Genomic DNA, 27,733 nt, shown 5'->3' on the forward strand with positions numbered 1-27,733 from the left:
TTTGTCTGGTCGGAGACTAGAGTCAGCTCAATGAAGACCAATGTTCAGGACGGCTACTCAAGCAAATTCATTCCAGAAGAATGCGAACCAGGCAGCACAGGGAGAGAACTCCTCCAGGGCACAAGTTCCAGGCCCCCTCGTCACACACACCATCAGTGAGCCAGTCAACCAACAAGCCCTCTTCTAGGAATATTGCTAATCTGAGAACATCTGCGCCTGCCCTTAGCTAGTTTCCAAAACCCCCGTTCTCTCAACCCAGCCAATCATTATGATTATTAACAGGGACCATGAGTTTCAAGTCCATAATCTTCTGAAAAGTCAAGAAATAAAATAAGTAATAAATAAATAATATAATAAATAAATAAAATCGGTGGTGAGTTGGGACTTCACAGAACTCTTTGTCCCTGGGTGTGTAGTCTTTATACTTATTGAATGAGATAAGAAAATAATCAGACATGTAAAGGTTAGACAGAACTGAATAGACTCTTCCAGATAAACTTCAAATATCTTCATTTGACAAAGATCCCAAGGCTCAGAGAGATCAAATAGCTTGCTCTTAGTTACCCAGACTGTCAGAGGCCAAAGCATAATTAAAAACCAATTGTTTAGTGCCTAGTCCAACACTCCCTCTGTTTGAGCCATGCTACCTCAAGGGTTTGGGTTCCGTTGAAAGGAGGGAAAGGAGGTATTGGTATAAACACAGTACATATTTTATAAAAACCATCTTGTATTCACTTTTATTATACTAGCAATACACACAAAAGTATACAGAGTAACGCACGCACATAGGTCCCCTTCCACATACCATGACAACTCCCCACCAAGAGGTAATTACCACGGTCAGTAATTTGGGATGTGACCTTCCAAACCCCTTTCCACAGATACCATACATGTATTTAGTGACATGCTAGAACGAGCTTATACTGGTTCTTGAGAGCCACCTTAAATGTTCAGGAAAAGTTGTGAGCTGGTTGTTAAACACAGTCAGAATTAAAAATTAATTTATATAAACTTATAATTAAGTTGGATTAAAAACAAAGATAAAAAGTACTCAGAACTCATCACTTCCTTGTTTGTTTGTTTTACAACTTTTTACTGTTGTCTACATTCCTCGGGTTATCTCCATTTATTGGAACTGTACGATGGAAAGAATAATGGTGTGTTTCTCTACGTCTCTCCCCAGCTTCACATTTTTACATTTATAGGATCCACCATCATGGGAGCATTTACACCAAGGAAATTGACAAACGCTACAGATCAGGGCAGGCCCTCCCCTCGCTGAGACAGCCAGTTTTTGAGCATTTACTAGCATACCATAAGAGACTGTTTTACAAGTTCTTTTTTCTTTCTAATAAATAGACTATTGAAAACTTTTAAAAATCCATTAAATGCATTTATTTTCCTTGGCGAAAATAGAGATGAAGCACTCACTGAAACATGTAAAATATCAACGTGTTTTTTAAACTATGACTCTTCTTCTCTCCCTCAATAACCTGCTCCCTTGATAATCTAAACTTCTATTTTAACCAAATCCCAGTTCCTTTTAACTTTCCTCTTCAAGGATATTACGCCTCCCCTCCTCAATTCACCCCCACATCTTTCAAGCTCTCTTAAGAGAGAAAGAGAATTTTTAATGGCAGAGGTGAAGTTTCCCAAAGGTAATTACTTAATAGGCAACCAAACAAGAATGGCTGGATTTGCTTGGCCATGGTAAGCACCAGCTCCTGCTAGGGGCCACTCGGGCACTCTGAGGCTCCTGAATGTCAGAGGGAAAGCAATATACTCAGGCCCTTTTGTTGACACACCAAAAGATTAGGTTTCCTTAAATTCCTAAGGAATTTCAGAAGATTAACTTTTAGATAGGAAACTTCATAGGCTGAGCAGGCTGAGAAAAGAAAAAAGAAAAAAATCATGTCACCCTCAAGCAGTTCCATCAAGGGATGAAATTTTAAATCACATCATGTCTCACACCCATTGCTTAGTGCAAAATAAATCACTTGAACAGAGGGCAAGCCAATTTTTACTTTAAAAATGTTGTGTCCTAAGGCTGTCTTCTTGAACTTCAAAAGCACACTTTGTAATTACTCTACCTATCAAAGGAAACTCAACATTTCACCTCCAATTTCTTCAGCTTGTGTTATCACTTTTAATTGTTAATAAACCACATTAATTTTAAACTGATTATTCTGTTTGGGAATTCAATGTTTTCTAACAGAATACACTGAATTATATATAAGTGGGCTTATTTATGTACCAGCTATAGTTAGGTGGGGCTTTTTCTCACTACCTGTCATTTGTTTTATTTTTAGTAATTTCTGTCCTTTTGGAGACTCATAGCAATTCATGTCCCTTATTTTTTTAAAGGAACATTTCTAGGAATAAGAAGGATAAAAAAAATGCCAGGGATTTTGGGGGGTTGGGGTTTGTGCTCAACATTGATATCATTTGCTTGTGGGTCATGAACCTGCCCATGACTTTTTATTTTTTTTAAAGAAAGCAAAGGACTAAGAAATAATTTGCTAAACTCAGACCACACCATCAACCTTCGTTCAGATTTGTTCATTTTCCTAACAAGATGTTCCCCAACCTGGAATTAACAAGACAAGTTCTTCTTGCTATCAACCTTCCTGCCTCTCTAGGCACTGACCATGTCTATTTGACAAAAGCATATATTTGCTTACAAACGATATTTATCCAGCCCAGTCAATTTGTTTGTTACCAGCCATGGTAACAAACAAAATGGTCTTGAGATGGAAACATGCCATGTTTGTCTCCACTCTAGCATCAAGCTCAGAATTCAGGAGTTGAGAGCAGTTCCTGCTTGACTAAAAAAATTCTGAGAACATAGAACATCCTTCTCTTTACCTTAACTGTGCCCATAGTGCCGAACCCTCCACCTGGAGGGAACTCCTTCTCCTCTGCCAACAAGACCAGTTCTGCATGCCCTTCCCAGCCTCCTGGATAACTGACATGCCTTCCACATTGGACCTCTTATCACCACCACACCCACCATCATCATCACCATCATCATCCTTTATCAAGGGCTTTCTGTGGTGCCAGGCACTGTTCTACATGTTTTACATGTGTTGATTTAAGTAAACCTCACCACGACCATTATTATTAACACTCTGTAGACATAGATAGGACACTGAGGCACTGACAGGTTCGTGTCCAAGGCCACTCAGCTGGTAGATGACAGAGCAGGCCAGCTCCAGGGACTGTGCATCAAGCACTCTGCCATACCTCCCTACTTCATCAAGCTACTTAGTTACCTATATAATTGCTTCTCCACTGGCCTAAGTACTCCCAGAGGGTAGGGACCATCCATCATGCATTCCTACATTCCCCGGGGTGCCTGCCATAGTAGCTGGTGCATAGTAGAGGCTCATTAACTGTTTATGGAATGAATGAATGGATTTTTCCTACCATTTCCAGGTGTATGAACTGGGAGATGTCTCCGCAAGAAGACAGCCTATGGTGGCACCAAGCTGGTAGCCCTGGACGGTACATGGCCTACAGTCAAAAATCTGTCTGCTCCTGGGCCATATAAGGTGAGCAACATAACTGATTTGGTCAATCAACTAAACACTGATCGGTATCACCTCCCCTAGAACCTTATGACAAGTAAAGTGCCACAGATGGCACCTGGCATACTGTAAGTCAATGATGGAGGTTCACATAAGCTAGCAGGGCTAATGTTACGTTGGTGGTAAGGTGGGGAAGGTTGACATATTAGCATATCATTCTGATTCTTTTAGCAATCCGCTAGCAAAATTATAATTTAAATTTATTTGATTATTTATACATACCCTGTCTTTTCCCCAAAACAGTTTATATATTCAGCAGATCTGTACATTGGAAGTGGAAAGAAATAAAAAAAACAAAAATAAGGACAGTAAATGGAACTTAGAACGAGGCTAATACCAAAAAAAAAAAAAAAAAGGTGCATAATAGTCTATATTTGCTATGGCTGAAGCAAAAGATTAAAATGTATACAGTAATTTATAATGTACATTCACAAAGACACTTCCTATGGGGTCTTCAAAGCAGCCATTCCCTATAGCTAATATTATTATGTGCAGGTCACAGGTCAGGAACTTGAGGCTCAAAGAAATCAAGAAACTTGATTGAGTTCACACAGATAGTAAGTGTGACTGGAACCAGAGCCAAAATGAACCCTTTGGGGGAAGAAATTAATTCCAAAGCCTGTTGCCTAAGAGGACTCACAAATCCGCCACAACTTGAGCCATCTCTTCCAAATGGGAGAAAATAATGAACCATGATAGCTCGGGTAAAATCTTTCTTTGTCTGTTTAACCAACAATTATTACAGTATAATAATAATTTCACAGATGTGCAAAATCTGAGTGTGATTCTAGAACTGATGTTTTGTGAGTCTGATGGTACATCTCCACATGCTCCTGCCCACAGAAGTTACACTCTTTCCTCCTCACAGAGCAGGTCTAGGCATCCTTTTCCTGAATTTGCGTTCTGGGTAAGGTCAGACTTCACCTCCTCCCCCGCCCTTTACCATAAGTTCCTCAGGTTTTAGTGGCATCTCCTAGGGGGGATGATTGGGTCTTCTCTGCACAGGGTGTGAGGAAACACAGGACCAACATCCAGACACCTTAGCATAACCCTGATGCTGCCTCCTCACCTCTAATTTGATTGGAACCAAAATGTGAATCAGAAGGGGCTCAGACATGGTACTTGAAAAAAAGAGCACAGAGCAAGGAAACGAGATTTCTGATGATGAAGAAAGAGTATTTACAGGCAGAGCATTTCCGGAAGAGTTGCTTCCAAAGAGGGACCTGTATGGTACTAGTCTCGGTGGACTCTCCTTCTCCTCCACCCCTCCAACCTCTGCACTCCCTCCTTCACCTCCCCTGCTCCCCTCACCACCTCCAGGGCTGTTCCCCACCTGAGCAACTCTAAGGAAAGTGCTTTGAATCCTGCTTTTCCAGAACTGTGCTTCTGAGCCTCTGCTTCTGTCCTCAACATCTACAGAAGGTTTCACTGTGGAGTATACCAGTCAACACAGTGAAGAAACATAATAGTGCCCACTTAGACATGGGATTAATTGCAACCAGACACACTGAAGAAAGAAAATTCCTTAGCCTCCTGCTGACTTACTGTGTGAAGGAGAGGTCCTGCTGATGTGTTAGCTATCTTCCCCAAACAATAAAATAATCTAATACTTTCTGTTTGGGGAGCAAATCACCACTAATGGGATCTTGCCAACGACACCAACACCCTTGCTGGCCCTCACCTTTCCTGACTTTCCTTACATGGCCCCTCTCTGACTGTGATAATGTACCAGCATGTACGGATATAGATACTTCTTCTCTTTAGCGAACTAATCACAATTCTAGGGGGAAACCCCAACATCATCTTCTGACTATCCAGAGTCCAACAACTTTGTCTTAGCTATAAAAAACCACCTATGACCGGGGCGCCTGGGTGGCTCAGTCGGTTAAGTGTCTGACTTTGGCTCAGGTCATGATCTCATGGTTCATGAGTTCGAGCCCCAAGTCAGGCTCCGTGCTGACAGCTCAGAGCCTGGAGCCTGCTTCGGATTCTCTGTCTCCCTCTCTCTCTCTCTGCCCCTACCCCTGCTCATGCTCTGTCTCTTTCTCTCTCAAAAATAAATAAATCTTTAAAAAAAAAAAAAACCACCTATGACCAATAGACTGTGGAGATATAGATATATAGATATATATAATTTATTTGTTTTGAGAGAGAGGGAGAAAGCCTCTCCCAGGAGAGAGGGGAAAAGATAGATATAGATATAGATATAGATATAGATATAGATAGATATATAGATATAGATATAGATATAGATATATACACATATATATACACACATACACACACACACACACACACACACATATATATATATATATATACACACACACACACACACACACACACACACACACACACATATATGGAGAGAGAGAGAGAAAGAATCCCAAGTAGGCTCTCCACTCAGCACAAAGCCGGATGTGGGACTCAATCCCACAACCCTGGAATCATGACCTGACCAACTGAGCCACCCAGGCGCCCCTGTGGGTGTTTTTTGTTGTTGTTTGTTTGTTTAGTTTGTTTGTTTGTTTGTTTGTGGGTTTTTTTTTTTTTGCTGTGGAGGGACATGAAATAAAATCTAAAGATACCTCAAAAAAAGAAAGGGGAAATAAGTTTAATCATTCAGTCAAATACTCTGCTAAGACAACCACAAAACAGCATCATGGAACAAACTTGGGAGATAATGTAGTATATAGTATATAGCTGCAGAAATCGAGGCCCAAAGAAGTTAAATGAATGCCCCAAGGCCACAGTACGAGTTAGTGTCTAGACAAGAAGCTGAATGAGCAAGGCAGGCAGCAGGAGAAGAAAAGCACTAAAAGAAGGCAGCCTGAGAATCCAAGACTGCAGGACTGTGCAAGCTACTTGGTCAATTAGAGACAGACACACCCTGGGGTCTCCTGCTGGTCCCATACATTGCCTCCATCCCCACTGCCATTTCCACTGTTTACATGCCTCTCACTCATCCTGGACTGGGTGCCATTTCACATCTACATCTGGGATCTGTCACAGCTGATGAGCCGCAGAGTGGATGACAGAAGTCATGTGAGCCCCTTCCCACTCAGTGGGTCCACTTTCTACCCCAGGAATGGGGGCAGGGAAGAGTATAGCTAGAGAGCAGCAAAAGTTGCTTTATTTATCCTTATTTATCTATGCCCTCTCCCTATCCGCCCCCACCCCCCAAAAAACGTCTTGTCACAAAAAGATTTTAAGCCACCTTATTTTTTTTAAGTCTTAAGCAGCAGAGGTTTATGACTTCTGTTTGAATTTTTTGAAAGTGCCACAATGAAACATGAGTTCAAAGTGTCATCGTCTTTTTGCAGGTGGATAGCTAAAATACCCTGTTCAACTTGCTTACCAAAACAAGTTAAAGAGAAATTGGAAAGAAGACTACAGCACATGTTAAAGGGTTTTTAAAAAATGAGTGTTATCACGTAAGAACTAGCTTCCTTTTTCTATGATCTGGTACTTGCAGCTTGAAATAACAGCTGGCCCTTGGTGACAGCACACTGAGGAAGTCACATCTGCCTCTAACAATCCTCTTGGAGGCTAAAGACTGAGGCTTGAGGCCTTAAAGGAGTCCTGAAGACTGGATTCTAATTTATTCACAGCTGATTTATTTACAGATTTTTTTCCTAAATCTCTTTGTGATGTTTAGTAATACACAAAGGTAAGTTTTCCCATATAGATAAAACTGATCACTACTGCCAACTATATCAAAAAACAACTGTTAAACTGTGAGTCTTTGCAAAGAGGGGGAGTGTTCAGAGCCTGGATATGCAAAATAGCATCTGATATTGCATGTTTGGAGCAACCAAACACATCTGGGAAAAGAAACCCACTGCCGCTTAAAGTACCTGCTCTATTCTCTAGCACATCTGTGGTGCAATTAAAGAACCTAGTGCACAATTAAAATTCAGGTCAGCTAACAGCAACAATGGGGCTCTTTGATGTGAGGTCAGCTTTGGTCATTCTCATATACTCATTAAACAGGTTAATCAACTTAGTGCAGGATATAGGACAGGACTGACCAAAAATCTATTTAATTACCATTACCCTGAAAGCATTGGTAGAGAGATCTATTTTATTTGTTTGGCATAGCAACTACTGTTTCATTGTCACTGCATGCTAGAGCTAAAGGTGCCACTTCTGGAATTGTGTGCTTTTTTCACAGCTAATGACATGTAGATATAACACAAATATTTGTTTGTATTTACTATTAATGTATTATAAAAGCAGATGGCTTGGTGTATGTCTTTCCTTTTCCCCCGTGTACACTTCTCTCTTTTGGTTAAAGTACTGAAGCATGGGTTAAATTTGTGGAAGATGTCTCATGCTCTTTTCATTTGTTTGCTTTACCTTGGGTCAAGAAGGTGTGAATGTGACATATTCAGTCTGGATGAGTAAACTTGACTCATGTTCTCCTAATGGGTTTTATCCAGCACCTGTAAGGAAGGACAGGTAATATGACCAAGTAGTGCCTATGGTGAACGCTCTAGTAGAAAGACCTGAACTTTAGGTCAAATAGACTTGGATTTGAATCTAGCTCCCTGATCTATACTCACTGACAAAATGAAGACAATAAGATGACTTTGCAGCATTGTTGTGAGGATACAATAAAATTATGTATATAAAGTGCTTAGTGCAGTGCTTGATACATGGTTGAACTTAATGATGCCTATTCATTAAGAAAATGCTTTCCTGAGTCACTGAGGAATCTACAACACCATTAATCAGGGTGCAATTTTCTCTTCCTACTTAAAACCAATATTCAGTGCTTCTCAAAACAAACCAGTTTTTTATAAGTTTGTTTATTTTATTTTATTTTATTTTATTTTATTTTATTTTATTTTTTTAGTAATCCCTACACCCAATGTGGGGCTCAAACCCACAACCTTGAGATCAACAGTCACATGTTCTCCCAACTGAGACCAGGCACTGCAATCAGTTGTTTTTTTTTTTAAATGACAAAACTGAACATACAATATATGGTGTTAAAGAAAATAACGAAAATTCATAACTAACGGGGTCTAAATGACTTCAACAGGAAGGCACTGTGAGTGGGTGTCACAGGTATTATAAATGCTTCTTGTGTCATGCCCAAATAAGATACAGGGAGTCCCATCTTTGGGGAACAGGAGGTGACATGGGAACACTCAAGGTTAAAAAATCACGAGTGCCTGGCTGACTCAGTTAATAGAGTCCATGGCTTGTGATCTCAGGGTTATGAGTTTTCAAGCCCCATGTTGAGCACGGAGACTACATTAAAAAAAAAAAAAAAAGTGGCGCCTGGGTGGCTCAATCGGTTAAGTGACCAACTCTTGATACGGACTCAGATCATGATCTCACAGTCACACGATTGAGCCCCTGCTTGGACTCTGCACTGGGTGTGAGCCTGCTTGAGATTCTCTCTCTCCTTCTCCCTCTGCCCCTTCCCCACTTGCATGTGTACACTGCTTGCTCTCTCTCTTAAAAAAAAAAAAAAAGGGTTAGGGTACCTGGGTGGCTCAGTTGGCTGATCGTCCCACTCTTGATTTCGGCTCAGGTCGTGATCTCCCAGTTCGTGAGATAGAGCCCCACGTCAGGCTCTGTGTTGACAGTGCAAGACTGCTTGGGATTCTCTGTCTCCCTCTCTCTCTGCCCCTCCCCTGCTCATGCCTGTGCATGTACATGTGTGTGCTCTCTCTCTCTCTCTCAAAAATAAATAAATAAACATTTTTTAAAAAGGTTAAAAATCACAAGCAGCCCCATATCCCTTTGGAAAATACACTTGATTCTTGTTACTCATGGTAGTTATGTTCTGTACAGTCACCACAACCACTGAATTAGCAAACACTGAGCCAGTGTTCCCAGGGGAAAATACAGGGTTAAGCTCCTATGAGCTTCTTGTTACAACATTTTTGTCAAGAAATCAATACAAAACCTTATTTTGTATGTGTTTCTCTTTAAAGACATCTTATTTAACACATACTGTTGGTTCATTAACATTGAACTCACAGCCAACAGCACTTCAACTGTGTCTGAATGAAGCTTATCTACTGGAGGAAGTTTCTCCATAAGGCAGGGTCACAGCCTCTTGCACACAGACAGCAACTCAGTATTGTTCTTGGGGCCATTTTACACAGCAAAAATACCAACAAAAAGCACAAAAATACAAAAAGCAGATTAAATTGACCACAAAAAGGATACTTGTTTATCGTGTGCAAACAGAAATAAGAATACAGTGCCGGATTGTTCAACCACAGCTGAGAAATGTGTGTGTTGGGCAACTCAAAGTTTTCACCATCCCACCCATGCCCGATATCTATTGGGGGCAGGGGGTACAAATAAATTTTAACAAGTAGGTGAATTCACAATTGCAAAATCCATGAATAATAAGGCTCAACTGTCAACTTGAAATTTGACATGTCCCCTTCTCAATAAGCCCTACATGGCAAGTCTTTTCTTCAGTGTTTGATGGAAAGCTCCTTTGGGAAATTACCAGATAAAGTCACTGAGTGGCATTTAGGGGACACGTTGCGTGAAAAACACTATAGTAACTATGTTGTGTTTATTATGTGCCAAGCACAAGTCGAAGTTTAGTTTATTAATTAAATATATGTTAATAGTTATAGTTATTTATTAAATACTTTTATTATTTAATGATTCAAGTTGTTGCTTTCCTCTATTTTTGATTTAGAAAAGTTAGTTTGGGTGCCCTAGGAAGGAAGCTATCCCAGGTGGTTGGAAGTAGAAAAGCGTACCAGTAGGAAGACTAGAAGCCATGGATTTCTAGAAGTGTTCTCTCACCCCACCTCTTATATAAGAGCATCCATTGATTCATGCTGAAACCAGCCACTACTAGCTAGGCTCAACAGGGTCAGCCAAGTGGAATCTACTTCAGAGAGCTACATAACTCTCAGGATGACAAAGTGTTAGACCTGGATGGGAGCCTAATCATCATCTAATTGAATCTCGCTCAATCTTCCTCGCTCTCTCTCTCTTTTTTTTTCTTTTTTCACTTTTAATTTTTTTAATTTATTTTTGAGAGACAGAGAAAGAGCATGAGCAGGGGAGGGGCAGAGACAGAAAGGAGACACAGAATCTGAAGCAGGCTCCAGGCTCTGAGCTGTCAGCACAGAGCCCGATGCGGGGCTCGAACCTACGAACCCTGAGATCACAATCTGTGTTGAAGTCAGATGCCCAACCAACTGAGCCACCCAGGTGCCCCCCCTTAAAATAAATAAATAAACAAGCGTAACAAATATGTTATAAAATCACATTGTGCTTTAAAATGTGGCACTAAAGCATAACAGACTGTTAAAAACTGAGAACAAACTGAGGGTTGATGGGGGGTGGGAGGGAGGGGAGGGTGGGGGATGGGTATTGAGGAGGGCACCTTTTGGGATGAGCACTGGGTGTTGTATGGAAACCAATTTGACAATAAATTTCATATATTAAAAAAAATAAATAAATAAAATGTGGCACTGAAGAAGGGATATACAAACAGACTAGTGGAGTGGAATACATGCATGGCCATAAAACACACACACACACACACACACACACACACACACACAGAGCAAGTTTATATGGATGTATGGGTAATCATCTGTAGCACCACTTGAAATTATTTACCAAAATAAGTTATAAAGAACTAAACATTTTTATAAACTAGAAAATACAGATATGATATAGATTGATTAATTTTACAATAGTAGATGAAATTACAGAAGAAAATATCAACTACGTAAAATATTTTATCCTCTGTTTAATAAAAACTAAAGAAAATGAGAATTATATTTTAGCAGACTCTGATGATTGCCTACCTGGTGTCCATTCTTTCCTATTTACTTGCTAACAGAACTCCAGTGTTGCCAAAGGAGCAAGGTATCCAATTAATAATCCTGTCTTAGACATCTTTGCAGCAAGGGGTGGCTATGTGGTAAGTTAGGAAAGAAGAAAAGTATTGGAGACTGTTGAAGAGGGCATCCAGAGAAACTTCACAAAAAAAGACACACTGCAGCAAATGCTTGGTGCTCTTCCCAGTTCCCCTCAGAAACCCTTTATCTGCTGTGTGTGACAACATTCTTGTTTCTGGAGGTTCTGATCCTGACAGCTCACACCTGTTACTTTCTTCAACGACCTTTGAGCTACTAGAGTATCTTTGCCTATATGTCAGAAAGGCCCGGGTGTTCACCACCCCATCCTTCCCCCTTGCCTGGGGTGGGGGTCTGAATGTGGGAGCTACTTGGCTTTGAGAGGACACCAACCTGCCTGATTTATGCTTAGAGTCCAAGATGGGGCTGCAGCACTCCCTTGCGTGGCTTTATCTTCTTCTCTATGCTGTTTTCCTTACTCTACTCATCAATTTCTCCCAGAAATACTTCCTACGTAAGTCACTAACACAAGAACGGGCCAAGGCCTGCTTCTGGGGAATTTGACCTAAGACATATTCTCAGCTGGCCTGCCCTTTCTTATTTTGTTCCTTCACGCTGCCACCTTTTTTCTTTTTGGAGCATGGAAGAAATGCCTGGAGGTTCAGCAGCCATCTGGCAAAAACGAGGCAAGAAGCACCAGGTCACAGATCCATACACTAAGGATGATATAGCAAAAAGACGGGGAAAACCTGATTACCTGATGGTTTAATTAAATTGTCCTACTAGTCCTGGATAGACTTATTTTTGCATAAAACAGGTAACTACTTACTGAGGTGCCTGGCGGGGCATATAATAACACCCGCCTCGCCCCCCCCCCCAAAAAAGATGTCCACATCCTAATTCCTTAAACCTGTAGCTGGGCCATGTTACACAACAAAGAGGAATTAAGGGTGCAGATGGAATTAAGGGTGCAGATGGAATTAAAGTTGCTACTCTGCTAACCTTAAAGCGGGGAGAGTAGTCTGAATTATCCAGGTGGGCCCGGTGTAATCACAAGAGTTTTTAAAAGTGGAAACGGAAGCAAAAGAGAGATCAGAGCTAAAGAAGATGTGATGGTAGAAGCAGAGGTGGGAGGAATTATATGTGAGAACGACCACTCACCTCTGCCCGCTGCAAAGACGAAGACAGGGGCCACCAGCCAAGGCACGCAGGCGGCCTCTGGAAGCTGGACAAGGCGAGGAAACAGATTCTCCTCCGTAGAGCCTCCAGAAGGGAACACAGCCCTGCCAACTCCTGGATTTTAGCCCAGTGAGACTCATTTTGGACCTCCGACCTCCAGAACTGTTAAGAGTAAGTTTGTTTCGTTTAAGCCATCAAGCTTGGTAATTTGTTACAACAGCAATAGAAAACCAATACAGCCATGTATATTTGAAATTTGCTAAGAGACTAGATCTTAAGCATTCTCATCCAAAAAAAGGCAACTATGTGAAGCGACAAATATGTTAATTAACTCGATTGTGGTAATGATTTCACAATGTATACATATATCATATCATCATGTTCTATACTTTAAACATACACAATTTTGTTTAACAATTATTCCTCAATAAAGCTGGGGAGAGGAGGGAGGAAAACTAATATACCTGGTTTTCTGTCAATTGCAGACTAATTCAATCCTAAATGATATTTTTTAACTGAAAATGGGTAATTTTCAGTAATATTTTTGATATAAGAAAATCTTATACAAATCAATAAAAAACACTAAACCAATAAGTTGATGGGCAAATAACACATGTAAACAAAATACACCATGAAGAAGTATAGGTGTTAAGAAACGACATAGAAATAGGTTTTCTACAAAAACATATGAAATATTTTTTTAAATGTTTATTTTTGAGAGAAGAGAGAGCACAAGTCGGGGAGGAGCAGAGAGAGAGGGAAGCACAGATTCAGAAGCAGGCTCCAGGCTCTGAGCTGTCAGCACAGAGCCCGACACGGGGCTCGAACCCACGATGCTTAACGACTGATGCTTAACCAACTGAGCCACCCAGGTGCCACTGAAATATTTCTAAATATCAAGAGAAAATCATTACAAAATTACATGAAAAAGCAAGACAGAATTTATATTGTGTGTTTCCAACTATATTTTATAAATAAGCACAAGGGCTCTTGAGTGGGTCAGTCAGTTAAGCATCACACTTCAGCTCCATGATCTCATGGTTCGTGATTTCAAGCCCCACGTTGGGCTCTGCACTGACAGCACGGATCCTGCTTTGGATCTTCTGTCTCCCTCACTCTCTGCCCCTCTCAAGCTTCCCCTCTCTCTCTCTCTCAAAAATAAAACTAAAAAATTAAAAAATAAAAACAAGCGTTGAAAAAGACTGAAAGGAAAGAATAAAAGGAAAGGTTTTTGAAATAGCAAGATTTGGGGTGTCTTTTCCTTTTTTCTATTACCTTTTCATACAGGCCATCCCTAAATGGCTAGCTCTCTTACTTTATTCAGTTCTCTTTAATAGGAAAAAGAAAATAAACTATGCCTTAAAAAATAATTGTAACACGAATACAAAATAATTATAACCCAAAATGCTACTTGCCCTAATACATGGAGGGAAGTGTAAGGCCAGGTGCTGGCACAAAGGAGGGGTGAGGTTTTGCCTAGGAACACTGGGAAGGCCTCACAGAAGGGCGGGCAATTGAGTAGGGTCTTACCCAGGGCCACAAAGCAAGCAGGACGCTGCAGACAGAGGAAGGCACAAGGCCAAGGTGTTGAGTAAACTGCAAACAGCTGCGATGGCCAGAACGCAGAGTGGGAAGGAGAGAGCAGTGAAAGACTAGGTATGGATATGGAGAAGCCTGAGCTGAAAGGGTTTACATCATAAGTACTAGAGTTTGACCTTTACTGTATTGGGAAGTAACTTTTGGCAGGAAAGAGCTGTGGTTGTATTATTTTATAAGGATTTTTCTGCTGCAGTGTGAGGATGGACAGGGGACCAAAGGCAGTGGAATAAGTTAGTTTGATTGCAATTATCCAGGCAAGAGGTCCGAACTGAATGCAACAGATATTTGAGGAATTTATGAGCCAAGGCGAATTAGTTCAAGGAAATAGGGGGGCTGACTTCCAGTGTTTACTGAGCCTCTTTCTACCAATATTTCCCTGGCTTTTTAAATGAGAGGTAACATGAGTACAGAAAGTCATGGATATAAATGCATGGCATGTACAACTCCATGGATTATCACAAAGGAACCCACTCACGTAATCACCATCCAATGAATGGATCATATCTTGGACTATTAGAGCCTCAAAGGAAGTGACATCCACTTGCTTGGGCCAATAACCCAGAAGTCATCTTTTATTCTTGTCTACCCTTTGTATCATACATCTAAGTCATCACAAGTCCTGTCAAGTCTACCTTCAAGATATATCCAGAACTCAACCTGTTCTCACCACCTCCACTATTACCCTACTGCAAACTACCATCATTTCCACCCTGGACTATTGCCATAGCCTCCTCCCTGTTGTCTCTTACTCCCGTCTTGCTCCCCGTGATCCACACAGCTACTGAAGTGGTCCTTTTAATTATGGGGATTGTATCACGTTACTCCCTGTATTGTATCAACTTCATAGCCCTAGTTCTTCACTCTTCTCTGCATTGGTGCCCTTTGTCAAGTAACTTGGGAGTGATCTGCCTCACCCTCTTTGATTCTGGGCTCGGCTGTGTGATTGGCGTAGCAGATATGACATAAGTGCAGGCTTCAACTGGGTTTAGGCATGAAGGTTTTTGCTTTTGCAAAATTGTGTCAAAGTCCATGCTTCTCCCAATTTAGGTATGAATTTAAGTCTCACAAGATGCACCGAATTGGTATAACCTAATTCATTCACATCCAGAACTCTAGCTATTAGGTGTTGATGATCAGTGGGCCCTGCAATACAGGAAGGAGCACAAAAATAAAATTACCATCAACAGAGAATGATCACTTCATGGTATCACTATATCACTCTGCTCCATGTGCCTTTCCGGATTGCTTTGCACAGTCTCGTCGCTGTACTTGAGCATTACCCCAGGATCCCCTGCTTTATGCCCTGGCTAAGGGTTCTGGCCAGCATCCCACCTTTACCCATGCCCTTCCCTACCCACACTGGCCCATGTTGGTCTCTGTCTCACCCTGCACAGTGTCTTTTAGCAATCTCTTCCCAATCTCCACAGCTGGCATCAGATAAAAGGGAATCTCTGGTCTCTCTCACTGTGCACCTGTCCCCCTTCCTTCCCACTGCACTCTGGACTTTATTCAGCTGCCCATTCCATCTTTGCCTCATCCTGGAAACTGACCACTTAGCATCATCTTCTTGGCTAACTTTGAATCCCCTAGAGTCATAGTTCAGATCAAAACAATCTCTTTTTCTTCTGTTTTTTTTTTTTTTCCTCACTGCATCATTTATTTGGAAAAGGAAACTTATCCATTAGGTACAACAGCATAGTACCTACAGGCTCTCAAAAAATGTTTTAATGTTAATTTCTTTCAAAACTAGAAGAAAAAAGAAAATAATAATGAAGATATAACAATGAATCCAATCTGTTTATATTCATCTTTGTACCCTGTATTTGTCAAATTCTTACAATTTTATTTAATAATTTTTTAATGTTTATTTTCGAGAGAAAGAGAGACAGAATATGAGCAGGGGAGAGGCAGAGAGAGAGGGAGACACCGAATCTGAAGCAGGCTCCAGGCTCTGAGCTGTCAGCAAAACCAGATGTGGGGCTCGAACCCATGAGCCACAAGATCGTGGCCTGAATCAGAGACGCTCAGCCAACTGAGCCACACAGGTGCTCCTAATCTCAGTTACTTTTATGTATTTTTTAAGTTTATATATTTATTTTGAGAGAGAGACTGAGCAAGTGAGTGGGGGAGGGGCAGAGAGAGAGGGAGAGAGAAGAATCCGGAGCAGGCTCTGCACTGACAGCATGGAGCCTAATGTGGGGCTTGAACCCATGAACCATGAGATCATGACCTGAGCCGAAATCAAGAGTCAGATGCTCAACCAACTGAGCCACCCAGGTGCTCCTAATCTTAGTTACTTTTAAATGAAGGAAGGGATCCACAAAGGCAAAAGTGGCTAAGGCAAGCAAAAGTCATAATAGGATCCTGGTTGCTTTTGAGTATGTTGTTACCTTTTGTGGGTATATGTGTGCTTCAACTTAACTGTAAACTCCTTACAAATTTGTGTAATCTTTTTCACATACTTGTTTTCCCTAGAGAAACTGTCTCTTTGTTAGAAACTTGTTTTAATTGGCTAACCAAATGTAACATGCTCCCCACAATATAGAAAGCTCAGTAGTTGGTTGCATTTTCCTTTCCCCATTCTAGGGTCAGAGCCACAGATAGTAGACTGAGTGGGCCCTACATGGTTGCTAAATCTACATGAAGACAGTAGAGATGACCCAGTGTCTTTCAATCAGTCTTGTGATTGGAAGTTCACAATCAGGTGAGCATTCTCACGTGTTATTAGAGGCAAATGAGAGGAGGCAGTAGGTATTTGCTCATTCATTTATTCATATGATCATATAGTAGAATTCTGGCTCCTTTTCTCTCACTAGTTATGTGCCCTAGGCAAGTAATTCAAACTCTCTTTGCCTCAGCTTTCTGAACTAGAAGCTGGAGAATAAGTGACTATTAGCTTCAGAGGGCCATGATGAAGAATAAGTGAGATAATCTACATCAAGGCCTACAATGGCACCTGAAAAGCATTCTAGAAAGCTCTCATTAACTGGACAAAAATTTGAGTGCCAACATGTTTATTAAATTGATGCACGTCAACGGAATGAACTAATAGTGATCAAACATCCAACGGCCTTGTCTTGGGTTCTTTTGCTTCCCAGCTCTCCTCAGGTGAGCACACAAGCTGCTGGAAGCTTACGTAGGTCACTCTCACCCAGCTGCATAAATCAAGCGTATTTGTCTTCACTGGCCTTTGGTGGAATGTAGGCACCTGGAACGTATCTTACCCTGCTGAGTATTTGCTGACCAAGGAGAGGATTTGTCAGCATCCCTGTGGGTTACAAAAGAAGTATCCTGATGGTTGGGGGGGTTGGTTAGGGGATGGTTAGGGAATGACTGGAAAGGCCACCCTCTGGTCTTACCAGCCCCACTTTTGCCTCCACCTCTCCACAGGGCAGTAGATTGATCTTTTTGAAGGTGTGCATTAAATCACATCACTTTCCTGATTATCCCTTTAAAGGCATCTCTTTGAGTTTAAAGTGTAAATTCAAAATGACACGGCAAGCCCTCCAACCTCTACCCCAGTACCCCTCTCCATCTGATCATTCCCATTTTCCCTCCAACTCCAGACTTGACCTTAGTTTTTCAGCTCCTCAAACAGCATGTTCTCTTTATCTCACAGACCTCCTACCTGCCTCCCCCTTGGAGTTCCCTCTGCCGACAGCCATTTTCTCTTTTCTCTTCGTTGGCTAAATCCCACCCCACTGCTGAGAAATGACTCTGACACGTACACCAGATTAGATGCGCTGGCTTTGCTCTCCTGCAGCATCTAGGGTTTCCCCAACCAGCATTGCAGTCTATTGTGATTCTCTGTTGAATGCCTGCCTCTCAACAGAGTGTAAGCTTTTTTTTTTTTTAAAGATTTTATTTTTTTAAGTCATCTCTTCACCCAACATGGGGCTCAAAACTCAACCCCAAAATCAGGAGTTACACACTCTACTAACTGAGCCAGCCAGGCACCCCTCAGAGTGGAAGCTTTATGGGGCTACCACTATACCTGTCTTGTTCATGACTGTATCCTCAGCATGAACAAGACAGGTATAGGACGAACCCAGTGCTTCGTCCATAGTATCTCTCAACACGTATTTGCTGACTAAAAAATAGAATGAATAAATTAGAGAATAAAGTCCTAAGGGAGAAAAACCAAAAAAAAAAAAAAAAAAAAAAAAAAAGAATCTCAACGCCAAGAATCAGCCCGCACCCATTAAAGCAACACAAGTTGGGGCCAGAGAATAATAGAGTTATATGGGTAACCCCTCTATACCTCAGTTTCCTCATCGGTAAATCAGGGATACTAAAAAACCTATCTTAGAGGGTCGTTATGAGGATTGTCTGATAATAGAAATAAAGCTGGCATTGTATGTGATTGTTATTTTTGTTATTCACTAAAGGCATGTTTCCTGGGTCATGTACTTCGTTCCACACAGTGGATGCAGAGATAGTTTACTGAAACGCCTGTGCAGGAAGGGCTATTTGCTGACTGGTGACGTTCTGGTGCCACATCCTAGAAGGACATACAGCAAGAATGGCTGGAGCTGCTACTCCCTGGAGTGTCCTGTTATCTATAACATGGTACAGATTAGAGAATCATGACCCTGCTCTGTGGAAATGCATATAACCCACTGCTACATTTTCAGGCCATCTGGAGAACTGGGCCCAATGAGTATTCCATCTTTATCCTCTCCAGTCCCCAAGAATAACACATCAAAGAGCGTGTTTGCATCCCTGCAATAGATAACAGCACTGCCATAAGCTTCAGGGTCCACACATGCTACAGATAGAATGAATTAATAATTTCACATATTTATAAAATATGAATTAACCCAAGAAATACGTAACTCTAAGTAAAATTTCTGTTTTTTTAAAACTGAGCAGAGAAAGACACTTTGATAAATGAAAGGCTAGTACATTTTCATTATATAGTGTCACCAAATTGGCACTTATCACAAGCAACACATCACTGTTCTCAGATATATAGATGTCGACACAACAGAAGCATCAGGTTACTGGATGGGGGGGTGGGGGGGAGTCGGGAGGGGAATCCAGAAAACTGACTTTTTAAATTATATTTGATTATTTGGCTTTTTTTTAACAATAGAAAAACAAGTAATATGATCAGTAAGAATTCTAGAGGCTCTAGTGCATTTATATAAGCACAGTGAATTACTTGTAAAAACCATGGAGCATTTACCTTTGTCTTTGTGTATGATACGCTATGTCTGTGTGGAACCCAGTTTGCTTTGATGGTAAACAGCTCTTCTTTCTGAAACCTTGCCTTCTCCTCCTCTGCTCTGTTGAGAGGTTCCCTTAATAGCCGAATTGGTTTTCCTGGAAGAAGAAAAAGAAAGCAGTGTGAGAAAAGTATGTGTTAGACTTCTTCCCTTTACTGTAGTGATAATTTACATTCATAGTCAAAGATGTAAAGATCCACACATCAGCTTTGTAAAGAAGTTGTAAAAATGTAAAGCAGTATCCTGTATTAAATATACCATAGCAAAGAAAAAATTTGTCAGTCTACTCTACAATGACATAATATACCAAAAATCAACCTTCTCTCTCCTCATGTCCTGGATCCTGAAACAACAATATGTATATCTGCAAGAGTGCTGTAAGCATGTGGATTATTTATTACTGGGTTTGGGGATTATTTTGTTGCTAAATAGGCTTGAGGGCGGACTATGCATTATCTATGAGCTGTTTCCAAACATTATCAAGGAAACATCATTAGAAAAGAGAGCAACTTTGCCTACTTCCTCATAAAGAATTTTCCATTCAGAACCTGAAATAATACTATATTATTGTATGTAATAATATACATACAAATAGATATAAATATACACACACAGGATCTAAAAGCACAATAGAAAAAAAAATTTTTTTAAAGAAGAAAGTATTAGCATTACCTCCAAGTAAAGAAATATGTGAGCTCAGATGGAAGGCCTTTATATGTAAAGCCAAGAATACTTATTTCCATATTGCAAAATGTGTCCAGTTTTGCAGAGATAATAGCATTGACTGAAAAATGTTAATTACAATAAATCTCCCAGAAACAACCTAAACTAGAATCTCTCCCTCTAGCCCAGGATGGTCTGTAGAGCAGACCAAGGAGCTCACCCCTGCCTTCCACTCCTGCTGTCTAGCCCTTTTTGAATGCTTCCAGGTAAACTAGAAAATTTCCCTTTGGCATCCAGAAGGACCCAAAGTTACCCTTAATGGAAACTCCCTCAGGACCCCCACAACCACAACCTCAAACAACCGGCCAGAGATTCACCCAAAATCAGGCTTGAGAGCTCTGCCCCAAGTGGGGCCACCCAGTCTCTTGGCAATCCCCACCTAGACTCAAACACCATAGCTACACACAGAGCTACCTGAGAGAAGGGAAGAGATTCTTCCTGCTCCACACTCCTCCAACCTCCATGTGTATCTGAACCCAGTCATCCACTAACATACTTTGGGAAAACGTATTGAGTCCAGAATAAAATACCAATGAATATAAAGAGGGGAGACTGGAATAGTGCGTGGTATTGGTACTTGCCAAAACTCTTATTACTGAAACCTCTCCCCAGACCTGTTCCTTCGCAGCATAAAAAATTATACTGCTAAATTCCAAGCTGTGATCCTGAAGAATATGTTGTATATAAAGCCTATTTGAAAAGAGGGAGGATGAGAGATGGCCCATATGTAAAAACTATCTTTTATTAGAAATTTCTATTGCACTAAGAGCTCTGTGTGCATTATCTCTAGAAGTTTCTATGATCATTCCATTCTACAGGGGATGAAACTGAAGCTCAGAGACATTAAGTAACTTGCCCAAGATTACATAGCTAGTAATATCTGAGTTAGGTTTGAACCCAGATTTTCAAGACCCTTGTTTTTAATCACTAACCCAAACCATACTGCTTATCTTTATAGATTAGGCAAATGTGGACAGTATGAAGAAGAATCCATTTGTTGATTTAACAAACAATACTTTTACCACAATACATGACAACCTTGTCAACAGTGTTTGAAGGAAAATCATTAGAAGGACATAAAGAAATGTTAGTTTGTCTTTATATTGTACACACACAAACATACACACTGTGTTTAAATTAGTGAAACCATGCAAATACAGGAAAGCACATTTGGGGCAGAAAGGCTGTATCATGTTATCAAATGATCTGATTCTGTGGTCATTAGGGTTTTCCTCCAGCCCTGACAAGAACCTACATGGTTAACCCTAGAGGCTATAAAGAGCAAGGTTAATCAAAGAACAATACTAAGTGCAGTGTAGTCTCCTGACTTGATTCTGGAACAAAAGAAACAATGCCATGAATGGGAAAACTCGTGAGACTTTAGTTAAAAGTAACATACCAACGTTAACTCCTCAGTTTTGACAAATGCCCAATGGTTATTTAAAATATTAACATTAGGACAAACTGGGAGAAGGAAACACAGGAACATTACACTATCTTTGGAATTCTTCTGGGTATCTAAAATCATTTCAAATTAAAAAAATCGGTTTAAAAAAACCTAAGGGGAGCCTGGGTGGCTCAGTCGGTTAAGCGTCCGGCTTCGGCTCAGGTCATGATCTCGAAGTTCGTGAGTTCAAGCCCTGTATCGGGCTCAGTACTGACAGCTCAGAGCCTGGAGCCTGCTTCGGATTTTGTGTCTCCCTCTCTCTCTGCCCCTCCCCCACTCGCACCCTGTCTCTATCTCTCTCTCTCCCCAAATCAAATAAATATTTAAAAATTTTTTAATTAAAAAAAACTAAGTAAAATTTAAATGTAAAAATAAGAGAGAAAGAGAAGACAGCACAATGCTAGAAACCAGGAACTCATCTTGCTGGCCTCTTATATCGAAACAGAAAAACCATGCAGGATAATTTTGCAAATTATTAATTTGGTTATTAATATGGTCACACAGATGCAAAATTATTGAAAGTATATTTAATAAAGAGAAAGGTGATTCTCAAAGACCAGAAATATGCATCAGTTAAGCCCAAAGCTTGCTTTTTCTGAGAAACTCTCTGAGGAGCTTACTCTCTTGCTAGTACTTCATTAGCAGACATTCCCTTTACTGGAGTGAGTATTAAAAGAATCTGCTACTAGACACAAAGGAAGACTTGAAGAAAATAGCAAAAAATACCATGTTCTTGGTCAAAGACTTAACATCCTAAAATTCAGTTCTCCCTATGTCAATCTGTAAACTTGACGTGTTTCCAACAAAAAAATTAATAATTTTTGTGGGACAAGTGGATAAGCTGGTTTCAACGTCTGTAAGCAAGCAAGAATAGCCACGAAAATCTGGGGGGAAAGGTCATACATAGGAGAGCATGCCAGAGCGAGGCGGATTTTATTTTATTTTTTCCTTAAAAAATATATGTTTTTCTTTTTTTTTCAATATATGAAATTTATTGTCAAATTGGTTTCCATACAACACCCAGTGCTCATCCCAAAAGGTGCCCTCCTCAATACCCATCCCCCACCCTCCCCTCTCTCCCACCCCCCATCAACCCTCAGTTTGTTCTCAGTTTTTAAGAGTCTCTTATGCTTTGGCTCTCTCCCACTCTAACCTCTTTTTTTTTTTTTCCTTCCCCTCCTCCATGGGTTTCTGTTAAGTTTCTCAGGATCCACATAAGAGTGAAAACATATGGTATCTGTCTTTCTCTGTATGGCTTATTTCACTTAGCATCACACTCTCCAGTTCCATCCACGTTGCTACAAAGGGCCATATTTCGTTCTTTCTCATTGCCATGTAGTACTCCATTGTGTATATAAACCACAATTTCTTTATCCATTCATCAGTTGATGGACATTTAGGCTCTTTCCATAATTTGGCTATTGTTGAGAGTGTTGCTATAAACATTGGGGTACAAGTGCCCCTATGCATCAGTACTCCTGTATCCCTTGGGTAAATTCCTAGCAGTGCTATTGCTGGGTCATAGGGTAGACCTATTTTTAACTTTTTGAGGAACCTCCACATTGTTTTCCAGAGCAGCTGCACCAGTTTGCATTCCCACCAACAGTGCAAGAGGGTTCCTTTTCTCCACATCCTCTCCAGCATCTACAGTCTCCTGATTTGTTCATTTTGGCCACTCTGACTGGCGTGAGGTGATATCTGAGTGTGGCTTTGATTTGTATTTCCCTGATAAGGAGCAACGTTGAGCATCTTTTCATGTGCCTGTTGGTCATCGGATGTCTTCTTTAGAGAAGTGTCTAATCATGTTTTCTGCCCATTTCTTCACTGGGTTATTTGTTTTTCTGGTGTGGAGTTTGGTGAGCTCTTTATAGATTTTGGATACTATCCCTTTGTCCGATATGTCATTTGCAAATATCTTTTCCCATTCCGTTGGTTGGCGAGGCGTATTTTAAAATACATCATAAAGCTATAGTTTGTAAACAAAGTGGTACTGATGGGGGAGGGGAGGGAGGGGAGGGTGGGGGATGGGTATTGAGGAGGGCACCTTTTGGGATGAGCACTGGGTGTTGTATGGAAACCAATTTGACAATAAATTTCATATCAAAAAAAGAAATAAATAAATAAAACAAAGTGGTACTAGTGCATGACTCTTCATACTAATCAATGGAATAAAACAGAATGTTCATAAAAGACAAATTCTCGAGGTAATTTAATATACAGCACTAATTTTTTAGAACATTAATGAAAAGATATTGTTCAATAAATGGTATTGAGGCAAACGGGTGGCCATGTGGAAAATATCAGTAAGGCTGGTCTTCTACTTTGTACGCCCCACCAAAAATAAGTTCCCAGATGTATCAAATATGAATTCATATGCAAATAGAGGAAAACCTAGAAGGATTTTTAAAAATAACCTATTTTGAGAAAAGCCTCTTGTATAAAATAAAACCTTTCAGTCAAAAAGATAAAGACCTGGATATTTGACTACATAAAAATAAAAACTTTCTGCACAGGGTGAGGAGTGAGGAGACTAAATAAAATAAAATACAAACAGTGAACTGGTAAATATGTTTGTGATTCATATCTCAGAAAAAAAGACTAGCATTTTAATACATAAAGATCTATAAGAAATCAATAAGAAAAAGAATAAAACCCAATAGAAAAGTGGACAAAGGATAGGAAAAATACAGTTTACAAAATAAGAAATACAAACAGCTCTTTAAACTTAAGCAAAGACGTTCACCCTTACTAACAAGATAAGTACACATTAAACTACACACTAAGGCACAATTTTGCCTTCCAAACTGGCAAAGACCCAGAAGTTTGACATCACACTGTGTTCCCAAAGATGTGAGGAAACAGGTATTCTCATCCATGGCTGGCATGAGTATAAATTGGTATGATTGTTTCTGGAGGCAAGCAACACAATTCCAAACAAAACCACCAGTGCTCATACCTCCTGACCCAGCAATTCCAGTTCTAGCTATTCACCCTCCAGGTACACTGTCCCATTTGCACGATCCCACAACTACAAGAATATTAATGGCCGTGTTGGTATTGGTAGCAAAATACCAATATTTTGGTAGCAAATCTTAGAAATTACCAGCGGAAGACAGGTTAAATAAACTAGGTAACACCCATGTAGTGGAATACTAGGCCACAGATGCTCTACAGGAGCTGGGGGTGAAAGCCCTCTGTGATCCCCTATGGAAAAAAAGGAAACAATGAAACAATGAATAACATGCCATCATGGGGGGGGGGCGGGGCTGGTGTTGCAACATGGATATGTGCAGGGGAACTGTTGGCTGAGGGTACAAATGTAGGAAGAGGCTCGGTGACAGAATTTTGTGGGCTTTCTCCATTGGCCTAATTATTTTATAATGAACGTTAATTCCATTCTAAATAAGGAAAATAAGCAAAGTCAATTTTATAAGAAAATCAAATGCCCTGTTACTACTCAAACGCATTTCGGAGAAGAAAGTGAAAACAAATAAAACCACCTGGTTCTTGAGGCCCCTCTCCCCCATCCTCAGCAGTCCCCACCCTCTCCCTAGGAAAACAAGGTTGTGTTAAACCCTCAAAGCCTCCCAGCTCAGTTGTTAAGGTAATTGTGTTTACTCTTTTCCAAACAAAGTAATTTGAATCAGAAAAGTAAATGTGCTCAGTCTTCAAGCTCTTTGATGTCACCTTCCTCCTTGCTCTCGAGTGTGCGACACCAACACCCACACCGCCCACAGCACTAGGCCCCGAGCAGGACACACAAATTCTATAAGCATTGCCATAGCTACACCATTTTGCTTGTGATCATGATGTAAAACAAATAAAGAGAAAGAAAATCAAATTTGAAATAAAATAATAGGCCCGGAAAAACACAAGCTGTGGGGTTTTTCTGCCCTTTGAACGCTTGTGGAGATTATGAAACTTTGGAGTAGTTTTAAAGCTCAGAACAATTTTTAGTGTCGCAGAGTCCCAGAGACAAGACTATTTTCTTTCCCGAAAATAACATCTGATCAAGGCAAATGGTATGTTTGAAACATTAAGAGCCAGCATCAGTACCTCCTGAGCCTATCAGTTGCTTTCCCTCTAGATGACCCTTGTTAAACAGCACACCAGCTCTAAATGTGATTTTAGGATTTTAGGTTTCTAAGACTCTGGAGCTGGTGGCTGTTTAGTCATGCAGGCTGGATCCGTGCAGGCAAAGGACAGAGACGTCCATGCTGTATTAGATGAGCTATCCGGGTCATCCAAATAAAATCCTCTAGCCTATGAGACACCTACTGTGTCCTTCACCTCAATCCACCCACCATCAGTCGGGTCTGCTCACTCACTTTGTGGGGTCCTGGGTCTACTCGCCTGGAGTTCTAGTTTCTTTTAACTGTTCCCCCCCCCCCTTTTAACACTCCTTTTCCCCCCTTTTCCTTAGAAAAACAAATTTGAAGTTAGAAGGTATTTAAAAAGAGAAAAAAAAGGAAAAGATCCAAAAGAAACCTGCTCGAGTATCCTTTGCTCATTTAACACCCTAAGGTTAAGCTTCTCTAATGGCATCTAAATCCTCGGGGTTTGTTTTTTCATTATTTTATGTACTTGCAATAAAAACATTCTTTAGACTTTGGAAATTCTAAATAAAACAAGAACAGAAGAGTGTTCCTTCTTTTCAGCTCTCCACCCAAATGTTACCATTGTAAATCAAGGTAAGAAAGTAAATTAACTGCTGGCATTTAAATGTTTGCTGTCCCAAATATTTATTCCTTTCCACTCCCCCAAATTTGTTTTATACAAAACAATGCTCGTAAAAACAATAAATATTCATTCTTTATCTACTAAAATTTTTAGATCAAAGTACCGTGTGGCCCAAATCCTCAATAGCGAAAAGTAACATTGTTTGTTCAGCAGGAAGCCTTCAACTTCCCATTAGCAACCTGACCAAGTGTGGTTCCCATTTATCTGTAAGTGCTACAGCGCTAGGTGTAGACATAATAATATGATTACAACTTTGTATTTGCAAATACACTTTGCAAACAGAGTTTCACGTACCCTTTAAGTGCACCATGTGCTGGCAGGCCTGCCCACTGTTGCACACACCTCACCAAGCTGTTTTTCTGTATCTGCATGTTTGCTTCCCACTGCTGGAATATCAACTCCAGGGAGGAACCAACTCTCTGCTACCTCTGTAGCCTTCTGGGGGAGTGGCCTGGAGTCCTTCACGGAAGAGGTGACACAACCTGAGTCCTGAAGGACATTCAGGCACAGGGCAAGTGGTGAAGACTAGAAAGGCGTTGCTGGTGGAGGAAACCACATGACCAAACGCCTGGAAAGCTGCACGTAATTCAGAATGCCTGGAGCCTACTGTATAAACCTGGGTCATAGAGCATACGACTATGGTGTGGGAAACGAAAGCCTTAGGGAGAGTCAAACAGGGAGCTCAACGACTTTTTAGTCCCCTGCTGTAAGCAACAGGAGGTGTTCCTTGAACATGTTTTTCTCTTGAAAATCTTTATCTTTATTTGTGCTAATTGGGGAAAAAATATGTTCATTGTTAAAGAAAAACCAAGTAGTAAAAAAAGTGCATAGAATAAAAAATACATGCTCTACCCTCATTCTGTAGAGGTAACAAGTGTTTTATCATAGACCTGGGCTTTTCACTTAAGTGTTTTAAGCAAAAAACTGTCATGATCAGTTTCTGTACCAAAAAATCACTTTGGGTATAAGGTAGTAGATGGGGTAGCTAAGGGCTGGGAGACTCCCCAAGAGACTGGGGCAGTTCTTTCAGAGAGGGTAAGAGCCAGGGACAGGGCGGGCAGCAACACGGGGTGGAGAGGAGGGCACTTAGGTTCTCATCAATCCAAGGGTGACTAAGAGGGAGGAGTCAAGGATAACACCTTGATTTGGGCTTAAATTGATGAGTTTGGAAATACAGAAGAAACGTGGGTTTGTGGGAGGAAAGTAGGAGTATAATTTTGGACATGATGAGTTGATGTGGCCATGGGACAGCCAGGAATGTCCAGGATGTCCTGGATCTGGGGTTGAGGTGAGGGATTTGGAGTAAATTTCGTGTGATGGTGAGATTGTCAGGAACAACCAGAGGAAGGCCTGTATTTAAGAAACAAGCAG

At 40.7% G+C, this 27,733-nt stretch overlaps 1 protein-coding gene across 1 annotated transcript in view; it reads right to left on the reverse strand.

The window, feature by feature from the left end:
- Positions 1–709: 709 nt before the first annotated feature.
- The window catches only part of LOC128314277 (uncharacterized), a 43,729-nt gene continuing 16,705 nt past the window's right edge, over positions 710–27,733 (reverse strand). Inside the window, exons 4-8 of the mRNA XM_053216168.1 lie at positions 19,413–19,549; positions 12,608–12,787; positions 11,396–11,504; positions 3,810–3,848; positions 710–1,885 (exon numbers count right to left, since the gene is read on the reverse strand). Coding sequence (XP_053072143.1) covers positions 11,424–11,504; positions 12,608–12,787; positions 19,413–19,549 — 398 coding nt within the window. The 3' untranslated portion in view covers positions 710–1,885; positions 3,810–3,848; positions 11,396–11,423. The remainder of the gene's footprint in view (positions 1,886–3,809; positions 3,849–11,395; positions 11,505–12,607; positions 12,788–19,412; positions 19,550–27,733) is intronic.

This window comes from Acinonyx jubatus, chromosome B1 (assembly GCF_027475565.1).
Source record: "Acinonyx jubatus isolate Ajub_Pintada_27869175 chromosome B1, VMU_Ajub_asm_v1.0, whole genome shotgun sequence".
Classification (NCBI taxonomy): Eukaryota; Metazoa; Chordata; class Mammalia; order Carnivora; family Felidae; genus Acinonyx; species Acinonyx jubatus.